Genomic DNA, 16,891 nt, shown 5'->3' with positions numbered 1-16,891 from the left:
GAAATTGGTCTCGCCGTCTCGCTGGCGATCGAGATGCGAACAGTGTATTCATATTGCACCGTGTGTATAATCAATGCGTATTGCGTATCGATTAGAGACGACTGAGAGGACTGTTTTGGAGCTCGTTCAAAGCGATCGACTGAGATAGATAAAGCGAACTGCCCATTGCACTATGAATATTCACAGAATATCCAGAAGCTCGATTGCATTTGCATATATTAGCCTGTAAATCTCTAGAAGAAACTCCAAACTAAGTAAAAACCATTTATCAGTCTCATGAAAGAACCTGTTTTAACTTTGCTTATGCCAGTGCTTCTATCGCACGTTATCATTACTTGAAACAGTAATCATAATTTTCATGAAAATTATAAAATTCCTTTTATATCACGTGTCGATCATAAATATTTCTTTATCTAAATAAATACAATATGTGTTAAATAATTTTCTGCTTCTTAGGAAACATTTGTGTTCTTAAATTTTTTAATCCTTTTCAACGTTTTGCATGAAATCGAATTTCACGAAGTATGAGTTTAAAATCATAGTAATATAACATTATTCGATCGATTTTTTTCACTCGCGGATCTCGCGCCAACTAATTAAAGTTTTATATAGCGTTTCCAAAAGCGTCAAAGAGATTTTTGGACGGAGACCAAGCACAGACAGCAGAGACAGCGTGAAATATTCATGCACACGATGCACTATTCACGGACACTCGTCCCGTCGTCGACGGCGATGACGCAAGATCCATGGAAATGTATGACCGTGCATAACACCGATTATCTTAAGCCAATACCCCAAAACGAGGTCTCCATCGATCGAGAATGCGCGGCGCAAACTCCCGTTTCTATCTTCCTCCTCTCTCTTTAGCAACTTATTTGCCGGCATTCACTTCATCATCATTATCTCCGTATTATGAGAAATAGCGCAAATAACAGTTGTTTAAATAGAATTGTTATAATATTTGGATATTATTAACATATTACCATCTTATTGTTATTAATATGTCATACATAATTATATAATTCTCGCAATATGTCAGTGTACTCGATCTATATACTCAATCTGCCAATTTAAGCGTAATTTATATAATTGCTTGTTGCGAATGAAAATGTTTTCACGCGTAAATTAATTTAATCGGCAAAGCCATTTCATTTCTCATAATTTCGTATATTTTATCACAGAGAAAAATTATTAAACGTTAATTTCTGTCTCATTCAGATTTATATCGTATAACAAAATTCAATAATAGTAACTTATTGCTATAATAACTTCCACATTTGTGCAATATATAACTTTACAAATTTTCAGTTTGCTTGCCTCCAAAATTTACTCTTTCTAGTTTCGATCTATATCAATGTATTCGCATTATCATAAAAAAAACCAAGTAAATGATTTTAGAGAACTTAAAATAAATGGTAATATCCATTAGAGTTTACTAATGATTCACTAGTGATTCAACAATATGACTTATGGAATTATAGTCGTTTGAATAATTTCTTGAGTGATTAATGAAAACGACAAATCAATCATAAAACAATTTCTTGAATTTCTTAAATGACGCGGTTAAAGTAGAGAATATTGTTCCACGTACTCATAATGTTGCAGTAAAATTTTCATGTACACGTATTTTCGTAGTACATTTTACTCCGGTATTGTATCTCATAAGCTGCGGCATAGTCCGCAAACTTCGCGTGACCGTCGTGGTCTCGGGACGAGCGATCAATCTTGGATGCTGGTTTTTCCAGGAAAAAGAGCACCGTCCTCCCTTAAAAACGATTATCGTATCACGCTTTTGCGGCCGTCACGTGCTGTTCATGTGAGTAAAGCGGCAATTTTTTTTCCCACGCGACATGCTTGGATATTTTACAAGCTAAGATTAATCGCTCTCTCGCAGTTTTACCTACCTACCTGTAATACAGAATTTTAAATATAAGAGCGCTTTAAAAGCAACGAGCTAAATATTATTAATAATTCTGCAACTCACTAATGAAAATCATCGTTTTTATTTTTTATGAAAATCAGACAGAAAGTGCATTTATGTGAAATATACTTTACTTAGTTTTATTATAAATTTTTAATCGATTAAAGTACTAATTTTATTTAATTTAAATATAAACTTTTTAGTCAATTTTATTTAAGAGATTTATCTGCATTCTCTATAATAAGACAAGAGCCTCTGACAATAAAATAAAGTGCTACGTAAGAACAGCGAGTATACAGTTCAAAGGATCGCCTGCGAAACGCTTCAATACAGTCCCGCGATATTATATTTAATCGTCCGCACTCTACCTTTATTTTAAGAAATTTTTTTTTTATTTTGTGTAAGAGCTTATTAATATCCAGCGAGTAATCTTATGATGTCGCTCTTGATATTATTAGTAAAATAGACAGAAAGCTGTATTAGATATATATTGAGGAAAATACAACGGCTATTATTAAGTAGGTCATTGCGTATTAATAATTCATTAAGCGCATAGAATTAAGAGAAGAATTTCTTCGCCTCGGCTTATAATTTCCAAGGAAGTGGATCGTTTCGGTATTTTTCTAAAGTCCATCCTGATTTATTGCGCTTACCCTTGATGTATTTTAAAGATTAAACTAATATTACGCTGCGCATATACTTCTCTCACTACATATTAAACTTCAGTGTTTATAGCTGACTTGTTAGCCGAATTGTAAAAAGTGTAACATAATTTTTCCGTTGACGTAATTTAAGAAAATAAGAAATTAAAAAACTGTTTTGAAATTAGTTAGTAATATATAATATAATTAATTATATAGGACTTACCTCAAAGTTGCCGGCGTCTGATGTCCTTTCTAAGCCTTCTCCTCTTTTTTTTCAATAGGAACACAATTTATGGAGACTTATTCGCGAAAATACGATTAATTATTATCGTGCGACATTTTATATGATATTCTCGACGCGTATTTTGTCACATTGGGACAAAGATAATACTGGAAAATTATCGCACGGAGTTTTAGAGTACGTTCGACACTCTGCAGAAAATGATGGAAAGGAAGTAGAAAAACCGAACCTCGCACAAGGTCGCGTCGATTTGAAAGAATTCGGGAAGAAAACAATTTGCGTTTCAATAGTATACGAGAGAAAGAGAAAGGAGATAATATAGAGCGCATGAGCTACAGCGCGTCGAAAACAATCCCCCCCAAACCCGACCAACGGGCGCTTAACATTTTAGCATTTATCGAATATATATTGAGATCGAATTTAAACTCGATTTATTCCCTTGTCATAATTATTCTTCAAAATTACTACCGTGATGAGATAATATTATTTTTTATAAATAATTACCGATTAAGAGCTTATTCTGTTAATTAACTTTCGCGTTTAATAATAGATATTTTATTCTGCGGCTATTTATTCTTTATTTTAATTTTAGTATATATTTATATTTGCACATTACAATACGAGATCTTAAAATGTTTTGAATGCCGTGATTATATAGTATTTTTCGAGTAAAGAGAAAGTATACAAAACGTGAAGTAGTTTAAGCGTAGCATAGCCGCGACAACTTGCGTGCAAAAATTAATTACTTATCTTGTCGATCTCCCTCCTTTACTTCCATTGTTTTCTGCAGAGTATCGAACGTATTCTAGTTTCGTGCGATGATATTCGAGTATTATCTTTGTAATATGACAAAACACGCGTCGGGAGTGCCGTATAAAATATCGCGCGATAATAATTAATCGGATTTTCGCGAGTGAATGTCTATAAATTGTGTTTCATACTGAGAAAAGAGAGAGGCTCAGGAAGACATCGGGTGCTAGCAGAGCAACTTTGAGATAATTATTTATCTATTAAACAATTATTTTGAAAATTGCACATACGCTCAAACACCGTGTTTACGCATGTGCAAACCCCTGTTGAGCTGGCCCCCCCACCTTGCACAAATAAAAAAACCAATAGCGCAAAATTATAAGCTATTTATGAGCTTTTGAACTGATATAGTTTCGATTTTTAAGCTCACCCCCTTAGTCCTCAAACAACCCTTAATCGATATCGACTCAGCCCCTCCCCCACCGTTTAAAAATAAAAATATTGAATCAATCTTTGCGGTAGAATTAAGAGCTATTTATAAGCTTTTGAACTGATATATGTAGTTTCAATTTTTAAGCTCACCCCCTTAGTCCTCAAACAACCCTTAATCGATAGAACTCAAGAGAGAAGTACTAAAAAAAGAAAAAATACATTATATTCCAAACGTAGTATAAAATTCCAAGAATAAACTTTTAAAATACGCGCATTTTGATTATTGAGATGCAACCCCTTTACAAAAAAACCACCCCACATCTCCTCGACACAAGAAAAAACTATAATTAAAATAAAAAAAATTAATTATTTTCCAACTTCGATATCGACTCAGCCCCCCCCCCCCCCACGAAAAACATTAAATTCATGCTCAGCGTGACGAGCTCTAAAATTTTAATTTGCGGAATATGAAAGCTCATAAATAGCTTATAATTTTGCGCTATTGGTTTTTTTATTTGTGCAACGTGGGGGGGGGGGGGGCAGCTCGACAGGAGTCATGTGTGATCACTATTATCGATTTTTATGAAACTGAAGAGGGCCCAAAAATTGTGCTGAAACGTTTCTGTATCTATATCATTATTAATAATACTCTAGTACATTTTTTGCGCCCCGACACTCGTGCTTTGGTTCTTATAAATTACAATATACAAAATAGCTTTTTTTTATAAATTACAAATTTATAGATACATATTAATAATATGACATTTGCGATTTAATACCTTCCGAAATTTATCATGAAGTAGATATGTTTAATGCTTGATTCTTAATAAATGTATTATCGACATATTAATAATTAAGAGCTAAAAATTCTGATCGATAAAATATCGCAAAAGATAAATTAGAAAAAAATATGTATAATTGCACTTGAATAAGTGCAACAAATGATATACTCTTTAAAAAATACAGTCGAATAAAGAGAGAGGAAGTGCATGAAGCATGAATTCAAGTACGCGCGTCAATGGCGCACGGTTTCGCGACAAGGCCAAGGACCGTGAATTTTTATTAACAGCCAAGTGTCTCACCGCCTCAATGACACGACGCAACGACAAAATTAATTGCGGAAAAGGTTGTGGATATTCTCGCGAGCGCCTATGCTTGTAATCCAATACCAGCAATTTGTAGATTGCACCCGTGATTTTTCCGCTTAAGAGCTAATTTATACGCGTGTGCGTAATAAAACACGCCCGAAAATAACTCATAATCCGAAACGAAATCCATCTAATTTTCACTGAAATAATTTGTGCGTCGAATTCAAACAAAATCCGCCGAGAGTTTCATTGAAATGAAGAAAGTTTGAATAGCAGTACTCTGTACGTTAAATATGCACATTGAACGCTTTATAGGAAAATTTTGAACGCATATAATTGCAGTTTATTCAATGTCATATTCAATTCGTAATATGCGCATTCGCAAAATGTGCATATTATTATCTATTGTTATATTATTTATTTATATTTATTAAAAATTTCTAGAAATTAGCTTTAATATGTCGTTATATAGTCATTTGTGCACCTAAAAAGAAACTGGAATTGGTATCATATGCAAATAATATTTTCGAACGCGAAAAGCTTTTCGAATTTGATACCTTCTTCTATGAGTTTCTATATTCAGCTTTCCGCTTGATCAGAATCGATCGTCGGATGCGACTTAACATGTTTTTTGCGTGATTCAGAAGCTTTTACGCGCGATGAAACCGTACCCGTTTGTACGTGGAACCGAAAGAGAAGCCCTTCATATGCACGCGAATCCGGGTTCTCTCGCATACGCCGTACGTGCGCGGGAATTGAATTGAATCCATCGATTCAATATACGTGCGAGGCACAACGTGATAATATTTACCTATCTAATTTATTTACTGATTTATTTGTACGTTCCCCTTTTAATTCATTTCAATTTAATTATTTTCTCTCTTTAACGAATAATGTATTCCAAAAAAATGCATCACAATGTATTCAATTTTGTAATGTAAAATGTTCGAAGATATATTAGGTTTAATGATGAATCGATTTTTCCTTCAATCTGTTTAATGTACTCGTAAAGATGCAGCAAAGATGAGACTGCGAGTGCACTCAATTTCTCCATCGAGACTGCCTAAGTCGTCGAGAAGCAATCGAGACGGAGGTGGAGAGTTCCCCGGGTTAAGAAATAATAACCGACCGTCTCTCAGTCGGGGGAAAGATTCTCTCGAGTGTAAGTAGAAGAGTCCAATTAAACACGGGCGGATGTCCGTGCACATTCCGCTTCGTTTGTGATTTCGACGAGAGAAACTGTTTATCGAGATAATATAGATAAGTCCTCCGGACGGTAAAAGAATAATTGCTAGAAATGCGAATGGTATTACAGAGACGGGATACGGTGGGAAAATCAAAATGCGAGCGAGCGTTTAGTTTAGGCGAGCAAGCTCGATGCGGTTGCGACGCGCTTGTGGCAAAGCATGCTTTGTAATTTATTCCACAGCGTTATTGTGGCGGTCTAGTGCATTCAAATGCGTTACTCTTGCGTAATTCACAATGCGGTTACCGCAACACGAGGTCGGCTGGATCGGATTTCCAGATTTAGTCAACAAAATCAGCTGCTTTGGCCGATTTATTCGGCACAGGTGAATATTGCAATGTAAATCGCGGCAATTTTTGTTGAAGAAATATTCAAAAAGTAAAGTAATTTTATATATAGCGATGTAATAAATTTTTCTCAATCTTTGCGATATAATAAATTTATCTCTAACTTCTATTTTAATCAAACTCGGCGTGTTAAAAAAGTGTTAAAAGCAAGAATTATGTATTATAAAAATTTCCAAAGTAAACAGTTTGGTATCCAAATATGAGAAACTTTGCAAGGTTGTTTTTATGTTCGATTTTGAAATTAAGACGCGAAATTTAATTTTGTGGCTTAGATTTTCTGCCTTTTATGAAGCAGATAAAAAGCTACATAAGATTTCGTGCTGATAAATTTTACATAAAAACGGAACCGCGAATAATCGATTGAAGGATAATAGCTAGCAGGTTGCTCAATAGTGCATGAATAGTTAGGCATGCCAGCAATTTCGCGCCAATAATAGTTATTTTCATGATTTCAAGAATACCCGCGAAATTACTCCTTGGTGCAAATTAGTATCGTTATTTGCTTTTCATTATTTTTCTCTTATCTAATTACATGTATTTCTCCAATAGATTGCACATAAATACGAAGCTTTTTCGACAGTCTCTCAATTACAAAACAAATTTAATGAAAAAAAAATAACATTTTACAAAAAAGTTTCCCATTTTTAATTAAAATTCACACTTGAAAAAATTTCAATAAAAAATTTTTAATTAAAAAAATAAATTTTACGTTTTATTTAAACTTTATAAAATTTCTACCATTTTTATTTCGCAATGCACGTCGGTTTTAGTTATGTACATTTTTACCAACCTTGATAACTATTTTTCTCGTTTGTAGAACTAATCGTATGCGCTCTAATGGCTCTAAAATTAGGAAGAGTACACTAACGATCGAAATAAGTGAAGCACAAATAGACATATCGCTCGTATCTGTTGTCAAAGTGTTACGCAAACTTCACGCAAATGCCTACATTTTTTCGCAGGTATTCTTGAATAATCATGCTAAAAGAATCATCATATATCACTCACCAATCGGGAAACAACACTAACGCCTCGGCAAGGATGTCCCGCAGGAGGGTAGTCGCTGGCGGCACGTGAGGCAGGATGACAGGTGCGAAAACACCGCAGACACCGGCGCTGCGTCCGTGTCGCGCCTCGTACCGGCTAAGATAAATCGCCAGGTACCCGAGCAGATGATAATGTGAGGACGGCAGAGTCGACAGCAACTCCTTCGTCGACGTGATCCAAGAATCATGATCGTTCGCGTAGTTCTCTGCGCATAAAATATTTTTACAAAAACTATTAAACGAGAGGTGATGTAGGTTCAAATCAAAATAGTAATTTATTAGTAAAGTTTTCTTTCAATATATTAAAATGTTACAACAATGTTTAATTTTTGAACCATTTCAGAGTAATGTTTAAATGTCCTATTTTCAATTGTTTCCAAAAATAAAGTCTTGTTTAAAAATAAAATTCGAAATTATCTTTAAAAAAGGGATAGAATAAAAGCTCTTACGAGCATGTAGGTTGAGTAATCTGCCAACAACGGTGGAGGGAACGACGGGCTGCGGTAGTTCCTTCAGGTACTGACGAAGGAGGGTCGCGGCGGTCGGCGGGCACCCGGCTGCTTCCAGATCGGCGTCGCCCCGCCGTTCAAAAGCCACCCTCAACCGCTCCGCCAGTCGGGGATTGCCGCCCGACAGACGGAACACCGCCGCGCTCTGGAAACCGTGAGTCTCGATGTAACTGCATAGTCGATGCACCACGTACGGTACGCCCGTGTCGTGGTATGACTCGACTAGCTCCAGCCGAGTGCCAAAGATCCTGCTGGTGCCCGCGCCGCGGCCCAGCAGCGAACCGGCCAGAACGCGCTTTACGCGAGCGAGACGAGACTCGTCCTGCAATGCGAGAGGCGCTGATTTCGTCATATTGAATTCGAGAATCGTTAAGCCGCCTAGAAATTTAGCACGTTTCCAAATACATGCAATTGAAAGAAATTATTTGCATGCAGTATTTTAATTGGCAAATAACATATAACACATAATAATAACATTCTTATTTATTATTTATCAATATTAATTGTGTACTAATATTAATAATTGGATCAACAGTTGTACATTAAATAAAATCAATATTAAATTTTCTTAATAGTTCAGTTGTTGAAAAAGATATCATTCTTATATCCAATATATATATATAAATATATATATATATATATATATATATATATATATATATATATATATATGTATGTATGTATATCTACTGTCTGTCACATTTTATTATCTCTACACTTATTATCTTTTCCTATTCTCTTTTATTTAAGCAGCGTATGTTTTACATTCATTTTGCGCGGTTTACTTTGCCGAGTATCGGGCGGCAATTGATATTTCCGACATTTATACAAGTTGTATAAATGATTAGTCGAGTGGCAGGGAACGAGAAAGCGTAATCGACAAACGCCCGTTAACAGCTGAAAAGACAGTACATCGACAAAGTGGAGTAACGACTAGATAGAAGCTACATTCTCGACGCAGTAGAAGAACCGGAAAGTTTCTATAGCCGTATTTCAAATGTAGAACGAGAACTGCCATAACCCATTGTCTATGTATTAAGATAAAAATAGCTATTACAGATAGAAACTGCGGAGTAATTTGCATGACTTACAAATCAATAAACATAAAAGCGCGGCAGTTAAAAAGCTGAGAAAGATAAAAATCTAATTAAATAATAAATTATTATAGTTTCTTTTATATATATATATATATATATATCTTTTTTTAGCAATATTACTAGAATAGTTAACAACATTAAAATTAATCTCTAATAAATGTAGTATTTATTAAAATATATATATTTCGCAAAATATTTTTTTTTTGTAAAAACACACACGCTCAATTATTTTTTAGTCTAGAATTATTAAAGCAACTGATTGTAATGAGGCATTGAAACGCAAAGTTGTGATACTATACGTTAAATGTAGTAGTGAAATAAGCGCCAAAGAAAGATTACCTTATCGTGCGCTTGACGAGAGCACGTGGGGCTTGCTGAGGATCCATGATTATGGTGGTGATGGTGATGATGGTGGTGGTGATGATGATGGAGATGTTCTTGCTGAGGGCGTCTCATCCCACTTTGTCTGCACCGCGACCCGCCGCCGCACTGACAAAAGCGACAAGGAAACTTGTAAGACGTACGATATGCGCTGACGTGTGAGACGACGACCATTTAAAAGCTCGTCATTCACTATCATCATTTTTGTCTTTGAATACAATCCCCGATTGTGGCTTATATCTCACGGTTGAATAGAAAATAAAAGTGACAAATTTTCTAAATGTCGAGGATCGTATTCTTTTGCGATAAAAAAAAGAACGATTAATTTCTTTAAAACTAGAATTATTTATCAAAATCTAGAAAATCAAATTTATCTAAAATCTAGAAACTAAGAAAATTTACCGAAGCAACATAAATATTTCGAAAATTTACTTCTGATATTCGCGTGGTATTGAAATATAAGTAAATAAATATTAAAATAGACAAAAGTGGTTTTTTTAGACAATAAAAATAGTCTGCGAAAATAGAAACAAATTCAGCTAGTTTCTTTTTGACAAAGGATTGAATGCTTTATATCGTTCTAATGCGAGGTAATTGTCGTGTCATTTGCACAATCATGCTGGAGAATAGCACGTCAGTGCACTGACATTGGCAGAACAATCGTGAGGTAATTTCAATATTTTCGCAAGCGATCAATGAGCGGCGGGCGATGAAGAACGCGTATTTTATAACACAGAAAAAGCTCAGCTCAAATAAATGAACCGTAAATGTCGTCGCCCTCGCTCTGTCATCAACATACTTTATTATGATAAAAATAAAATGCTGCGTCCGTAAACTGCGGTTACATTACAGTAGCACAAATGCATATTAATCATCTGAAGTCAGTGTCCTATTCCTCAGAGATAAAATCTTTGAAATTCTTTAAAAAATCGCTTTAACTTTGCTGTCTTGCTTAATTATTCCACGTTATTATAAAACGACGTAATTATAAAAATTTTTTTTTTAGCTGCGTATTTTATTATGCAAACCGAGCAAGAAATAATTCATCAAAGACGGACGAGTCTTCTCGATGACTAACAAGTTTCTCGGATAGGTAATTGCATTTTTCCACAACATAAGTTTTATGTAGTGACACAAAGCGCGCTATCAAAAATAACTCGCCGACCGTTGCACCGATAACCGATACGCGGTCGATTAATTTACCTTGTCGCTGCTTTTTAGTTGCGAGAGAAAGGTGCGCAATTTCGAGGAACGATTACGAGACGGTTAATGATCGCTGATGATGCTCGTACGCGACTGATCGCACACCCGAGGAAATTTCGCGCGAACGAGATTACTCATGCACTTGCACCAAAATTGTGCCAAAATTTTGCGATTACGTAAACGAGGGGACAAATGCGTCGAAATTCCTGTGTGCACTCCGACATATATGTACAGCTTTAATCCGTTAATCGTCGACACGCCAAATTTATGACGTAAATTGGAACATTATTGCAAAGTGCCGTTTTTTAAATTCCGTTGCAATGTTTGGAACGTTTGCTATTTAAAGCACTGGCGCTTTTTTTACAAAGTTCCTCGATAAAGCCGAAATCTAAAGATAATCTCGGCTTGAAAGAAGATTATCAATCTTGTTTATTTCTATCTCCCTATGTTCTTTTAGAAACAAGAAACTTATTGTAATTTTCATTAAGTTTTTCATTAAATACCTAAACACTATGATATTTTAATCATCTCAAGTATATCATTGAGTAACCGCAGGATGTTTGATAAAAAAAATGCTAGTAAAAAACGATAATATCATGTTATGTTTGAAGTAAGTATAAGATTTCTTAATATTGTGAACATAAATGTTATGTCCATTTTGATTAAAACTACGTTTTCCTGCTTTACACATTGATTAATAACCAGTGAATATTTGACAATATTAACTGGTAATTTATTTATAATCGCGTTTATAATTCACCACGCTTTTATCAAGCATCCCGAGAACACGCGTGCTATTACAAGGCAATCGTTAAAGAGAAACACTCACAATACACTCTCTCGCAACCCTCCACAGGTTGATGTACACCGAGTTCAGCGTGGCAGCTGTCTCGTCCTGCTCTTCCTTCCCTTCGTCTGGATTCACCGTGAATACGTACTGGTAATGTCGTCTCTTCCGAGTTATGATCTCGTGCTCCTTCGAGCCAGCCGGATCACGGGTTTATACCGAATACCGCGAGTACCGAGTACCGCACGCGATACCATATACACACTTCCTCGTCCGTTTCGTCCGTCGGGACTTTAATTTATCTTGAAAACACTAAAGAGAGAAGTCGTTCTGCTTCGTCTTTGTGATTGGAGGGTAAGGAACGACTCGTGGGGGTGCGTGGTGTATATATGTGTACGTGTGTGTATGTGTGTGCGCCAGAGCGAGAACGATTTCGCCGCAGCGACAGAGAGAGAGAGAGAGAGAGAGAGAAAGAAAGAAAAAAGGAGAGAGAGAGAGAGAGACAGACAGAGAGAAAGATGGAAGGGCCGTCGGAGTAGAAGTCCTTCTTGTGTGCACGTGAAAATTTCGAACAACCGAGTCTTTATTTTTACGACGACGGCGACGGCGACGACGACGCCGACGGTAACGACGACGACGACGACGGCGTTAAACGGAGATCGTGCGACTCGACTAGTTCTGGGTTCATGTCCCTATCACGGCACATCGCATCGAGCCCTTTCACTAAGGCGAAGGGCACTGCCTATGGTTGCTTCAGGAAGTGAGTCGACACCAATCGTAGCGTAAGCATCGAGGGTCGGAGCCGAGGGATGAGGTCTAGGTCACCACTCCGCCCCTGGCCCTGGCATGGTCTACGTATCTCCTGCTCGGGCCCTTACTGCGCCCGCTACGCTCTGAAAGCAAAAAATGAAAAGGGTTGTTAAAAAGATTCGCGACTACGCGCGGGGAAGATGCGCAGTGGCATAAAATGTCTCTGGATACATTTTGAGTTATTGGTATGTAAATATTCCTTGTGCAAATACTTATATTTGTGCATTTATTTAAACAAAATATCTTTCACAACACCGTTCATGAAATATTTGTCTTCATATACGAAAATACGCGCCGGGCCGTTTAACTTTTGGGCTTGATATCAATTAGCGCTTTCTGCGCCGCATAATTTGACGTTAACACAGTCGGCTGTACGTGCTATGATAATAGCTCTTAATGCGTGACATATATTTCAAATAATTTATGTCTGTGTAAAGTTTCGGCGCTATTTTTGCGCGCGCAATATATGGCATGCATAACTGCATTATGTATATATTTGACATGCATAATAAGCCATTAACTTGTGAACGCGAACAATTAAATATTTTCGATAAAAAGCAATCTATATAATGCAATGCTTCATTAACAGTCTTTTTCATACAATTTAATATTTACATTTATGTAAATAGTAAAATTTATTCGGCATAAAGAAAATATATACATTAAAATTAAAAATGACAAGGCTCAATAAATAACAAAATTATAAAATGATAGCAGCAAAAGGAGCCGGACCGCTAAGTTTCAGTGCGAACGAACTTGTATTGTGTTATAAAAACCATTAATATACAAACGTTGCAACCTGTCATCAGGCTATTCTCAGTGTCGAATAAATAATTTACCTATGAAAACGCAAGTTGATTATTTACAATAAGATATGGATTCAAACCAAATGTAATTTGTACACAAGATTTGTTGCAGGATTAATGAAAAATGTTAACGTATTTCTTAACTATCATAGTTGTAGTGTCGATATTAACAATCTAACTATTAAACTAGTAACTTATCTTACCGTTCTCTTCCATTTCTTATTTGACAAATCGACGAACATTATTATGGACCACATCACTTTTAATAAGTTAACATTTTTCATTAATCCTGCAACAAATCTTGTGTATAAATTATATTTGGTTTGCCTGAGGGTAGCCTGATGACAGGTTCAAACATTCGTACATTAATGGTTTTTATAACACAAGTTCGTTTGCACTAAAATCTAGCGGTCTGGGCTCTTTTTGCTGCTATCGTTTTATAAAATATATACATATAATTAAAAAAATTGTCAAGTTCCTTATAAATGTTCTATATATTACAAAAATATTAAATCGCATTAAAGCATGTTGTAAGAATAATGTAACACTTTATGACGTGGAAGCCATAAGATCGTATCTAATCCGAAACCGGGCGCGTAATACGGCCCAATTTAATTACGCTCTCTAATTCGCTTAGCGTATCCAGTTCCTGCAGATTACGACTACATTTGGGAAATCGTGATCAAGAGGGACATTGAAAAATACATTTTGTCGATTTTTGCACCTTCCGATTATAAATTGTTCTTCCGCAACGCAACATATTCAAAGAAATTATTCGCATCGCGCTTTAATAAATTCAGCCTTCTAAATAGCGCTTCCGCCGAGTTAATTAATTTATTAATATATGTGAAGTGAGAATTGCGGATATGTTGATTTTGCAGAGACATTACATAGCGACGAATCGACGTTAATGCATTTTCCAGTAGAGTATATAATTAATCGCGACTATCAGGCTTTACAGTACACACGACAGCTTATGAATTAATTAACGCTCGTATACGAATTTAATCTCATTAATTAATACCATCATTTGTTCATTTACAATGCTCATCATCACATGCAACCTAGCAACAATTACATATGTATACTCTTGAAGACAAATATGAGCCGTTTATTTCTGTACGTTTTATGAGAACAACGAATTCGGCTCAGTTGGAAATCGTAAACTTTAAACTACGCAATTCTATTAGAATATATTATTAATTTGCGTTACAATTTACTAAAAATATAAAAAATTAAATTGTTAATTTATTTTTATGATTACTAGAATATTAATATATTAATATTAGATATCAAATATATATTTAACGTGCCTGTGAGAGATTCAAAAATAAAAATGAGCTTTTCTCGAAAGCTTGAGCTATTGCATTTTTTAAAAAGAATTATTCACAGTTATTTTCTTTTTAAAGGAATTTAAAATTTATTCGCTTTTATCAAGATTTTCAGAAAGACTGATCCACACAACTTTCAAAATAAATCACTCGTATTATATAATACCGCCTTTTATCTCTTTCTCTGTAGCGTTGAAAAAAAGTGAGAAATGTCGCGTAGTTTTTGTTAATCAAGTGAGAATAAAATTCGCGTAAAACCGCTTGACTTTTTCGTGAATCTAAATCGCTTGGTACTTTGATAGCTGCGTTACACGTAAAATAATATTTGCAGGGATATAATATTCATAAACTGTGCAGAAAATGTATAGTTTAGTAGCTGAATTTAGCAACAAAGTTTCACAGTGTTACAAGTGGTATTTAATGATCATTTAAATAATCTACAAATCAAAGTTTAAAACAACAAGCGATAATATCTGTAAAACCTTGCAAATCGCAAATTGTCTATGGATCTTACATAATAACGACAAATACAAAAGTATTCGCAAATTGCAAAAAAGATGCAATACGAAAACACATAAAAGATTACGTCACTCTCAACGTATGCCTCATGTGCTATACTGTTTGGCACGAAACTTCGTGAAATGCGCACTATGTTCCACCGAATTCAGCAAAATTGCGCTTGTATCCGCAGTGCAAAGTTAGCAAAACGTTGTTTGTTCATTCCTTGCTTAATAAAAAATGTCTTCGTGTCAGACAAACAAGATTCTAATTTAAAGACACAGCGAAAATTGATAATCATGATTCCGCAAGTAATCAAGTGTTAGAGTGAAAGAACTGCGTAGTAAACGCTAAATCAATAAATGAGAAATGTGGAAACTGCATTGATTTGTGTTCACAAATTTAGAGACTATTATTTCTTCTATTTCTAATTTTAATTAATTTCTCAGCCAAAATCAAATCTAAAAAATTAATCTTGTGTTCTAAATATTAAGTCTTCTGTATTTTAATATTTTTTATCTATGGATACAATATTCTTTGTATATGCGTCTATTGAATATTATCGACATATGAAACGGGAGACCGGCTCGAGAACAGTGACCTAATGCATCTAGTCCAGTGGAAAGATTCGCACACCGATCGATTCGCTAGCTTGCAAGATATCTGTGCGTGCATCAACTCGGCGGTGCATGCCCGTGTAGTGTGTCTACGATCGATATTTTCCGCGAGGGCAAATGGAATGAGCGTTTAATTTCGTACGGCGGAAGAGCCAGCGTTCCCTCGGCTAATGACGTGCCGATCAAACGAAATGCACCTTCGCGAAACGTCGAGTGCGAGACGCAGGACGTGCACTTGTGTTTGAATTAGTAATACAAATAATTCCTCGTATGTATTTCTCATCAATTTATATAAAAACATCAAAATGTGAAGAAAGAAATGAAATATAAATGCAAGAAATAGAATTAAAAAAAATAAATGTAACGTGTGTCTCGATAACATCTTATAATTCAGAACGGTTCAAATAATTCATAAAAGCTAAAACATGAAGCAAACTTTGCGCATTGCGAAGAACAAACATAACTTAAGATTTTACAAGTTACGAGCATTTTAAGCAAAATTTGCAAATCGTCGAAAATAAGAAAACAAATAAATCTTGTAAGATATAAAAGAAAATAAGAGAAAAATATTTTCAAACCAACTGCTAATTATAAATTAATGAATTCTAATTCTGGACGCCTCATATATTGTGTATATATATATATATATATAATATATCTCTTGAAAACTCTTTTGCGTATCGCAATTCTTATATCTGTTCCATCCTTTTCTTCGCGTTCTTCATATCTTATCTTCATATTTCGTTTTTATAGTTCATTGTGTCTCGACCCTTGCACCTGCGCCTCGATGGGAGGTAGCGCTTTGCGCTTAGCAACAACCGCACGTTTTTATGTAACCACCGAGAAGAAATCGAATTCCGTCAGCCCGACACAACGTGTCCGTTGTTGTGCGCCTATATTTTTTAATGCAATTTTTTTCTATATAAAAAAAAGAGGCTTTGCTTCAAGAAGAGATTTTTTCCCCCTTAGTTACATCAAATGTATATCGAGATACTTCATATCTGTCTTTAAACGATACCTTACAGCACGGCACGGGGTTAACGGACGTTATATCGAGGTCACTTACAGCTACGCGCGACGAAACGCAATCTCGATGCATCGACAAGTGCGACATAACGATCCGCGACCACTTCCGCT

General features: G+C 35.4%; 1 protein-coding gene across 6 annotated transcripts in view; it reads right to left on the bottom strand.

Moving 5' to 3' along the window:
• The window catches only part of LOC105668385 (protein FAM13A), a 47,653-nt gene that overhangs the window by 24,191 nt on the left and 6,571 nt on the right, over nucleotides 1–16,891 (bottom strand). For 4 of the 6 annotated variants that reach the window (XR_001100092.2, XM_012360743.2, XM_012360744.2 and 1 more), the window contains 4 exons: nucleotides 11,735–12,585; nucleotides 9,661–9,810; nucleotides 8,165–8,546; nucleotides 7,678–7,921 (listed from right to left, as the gene is read on the bottom strand). Coding sequence is in view for 5 of the 6 variants with exons in the window: in XM_012360743.2 (XP_012216166.1) it covers nucleotides 7,678–7,921; nucleotides 8,165–8,546; nucleotides 9,661–9,777 (743 nt within the window). In the remaining variant the exon portion in view is untranslated. Of the gene's footprint in view, nucleotides 1–7,677; nucleotides 7,922–8,164; nucleotides 8,547–9,660; nucleotides 9,811–10,905; nucleotides 11,403–11,734; nucleotides 12,586–16,891 lie in introns of those variants that run through there. The other 2 variants (XM_012360747.2, XM_012360746.2) reach the window with 2 other exon arrangements.

Source organism: Linepithema humile, chromosome 7 (assembly GCF_040581485.1).
Source record: "Linepithema humile isolate Giens D197 chromosome 7, Lhum_UNIL_v1.0, whole genome shotgun sequence".
Lineage (NCBI taxonomy): Eukaryota > Metazoa > Arthropoda > Insecta > Hymenoptera > Formicidae > Linepithema > Linepithema humile.
The sequence above is the reverse complement of the archived record's forward strand: the minus strand, read 5'-3'. Positions and strand labels throughout refer to the sequence as shown.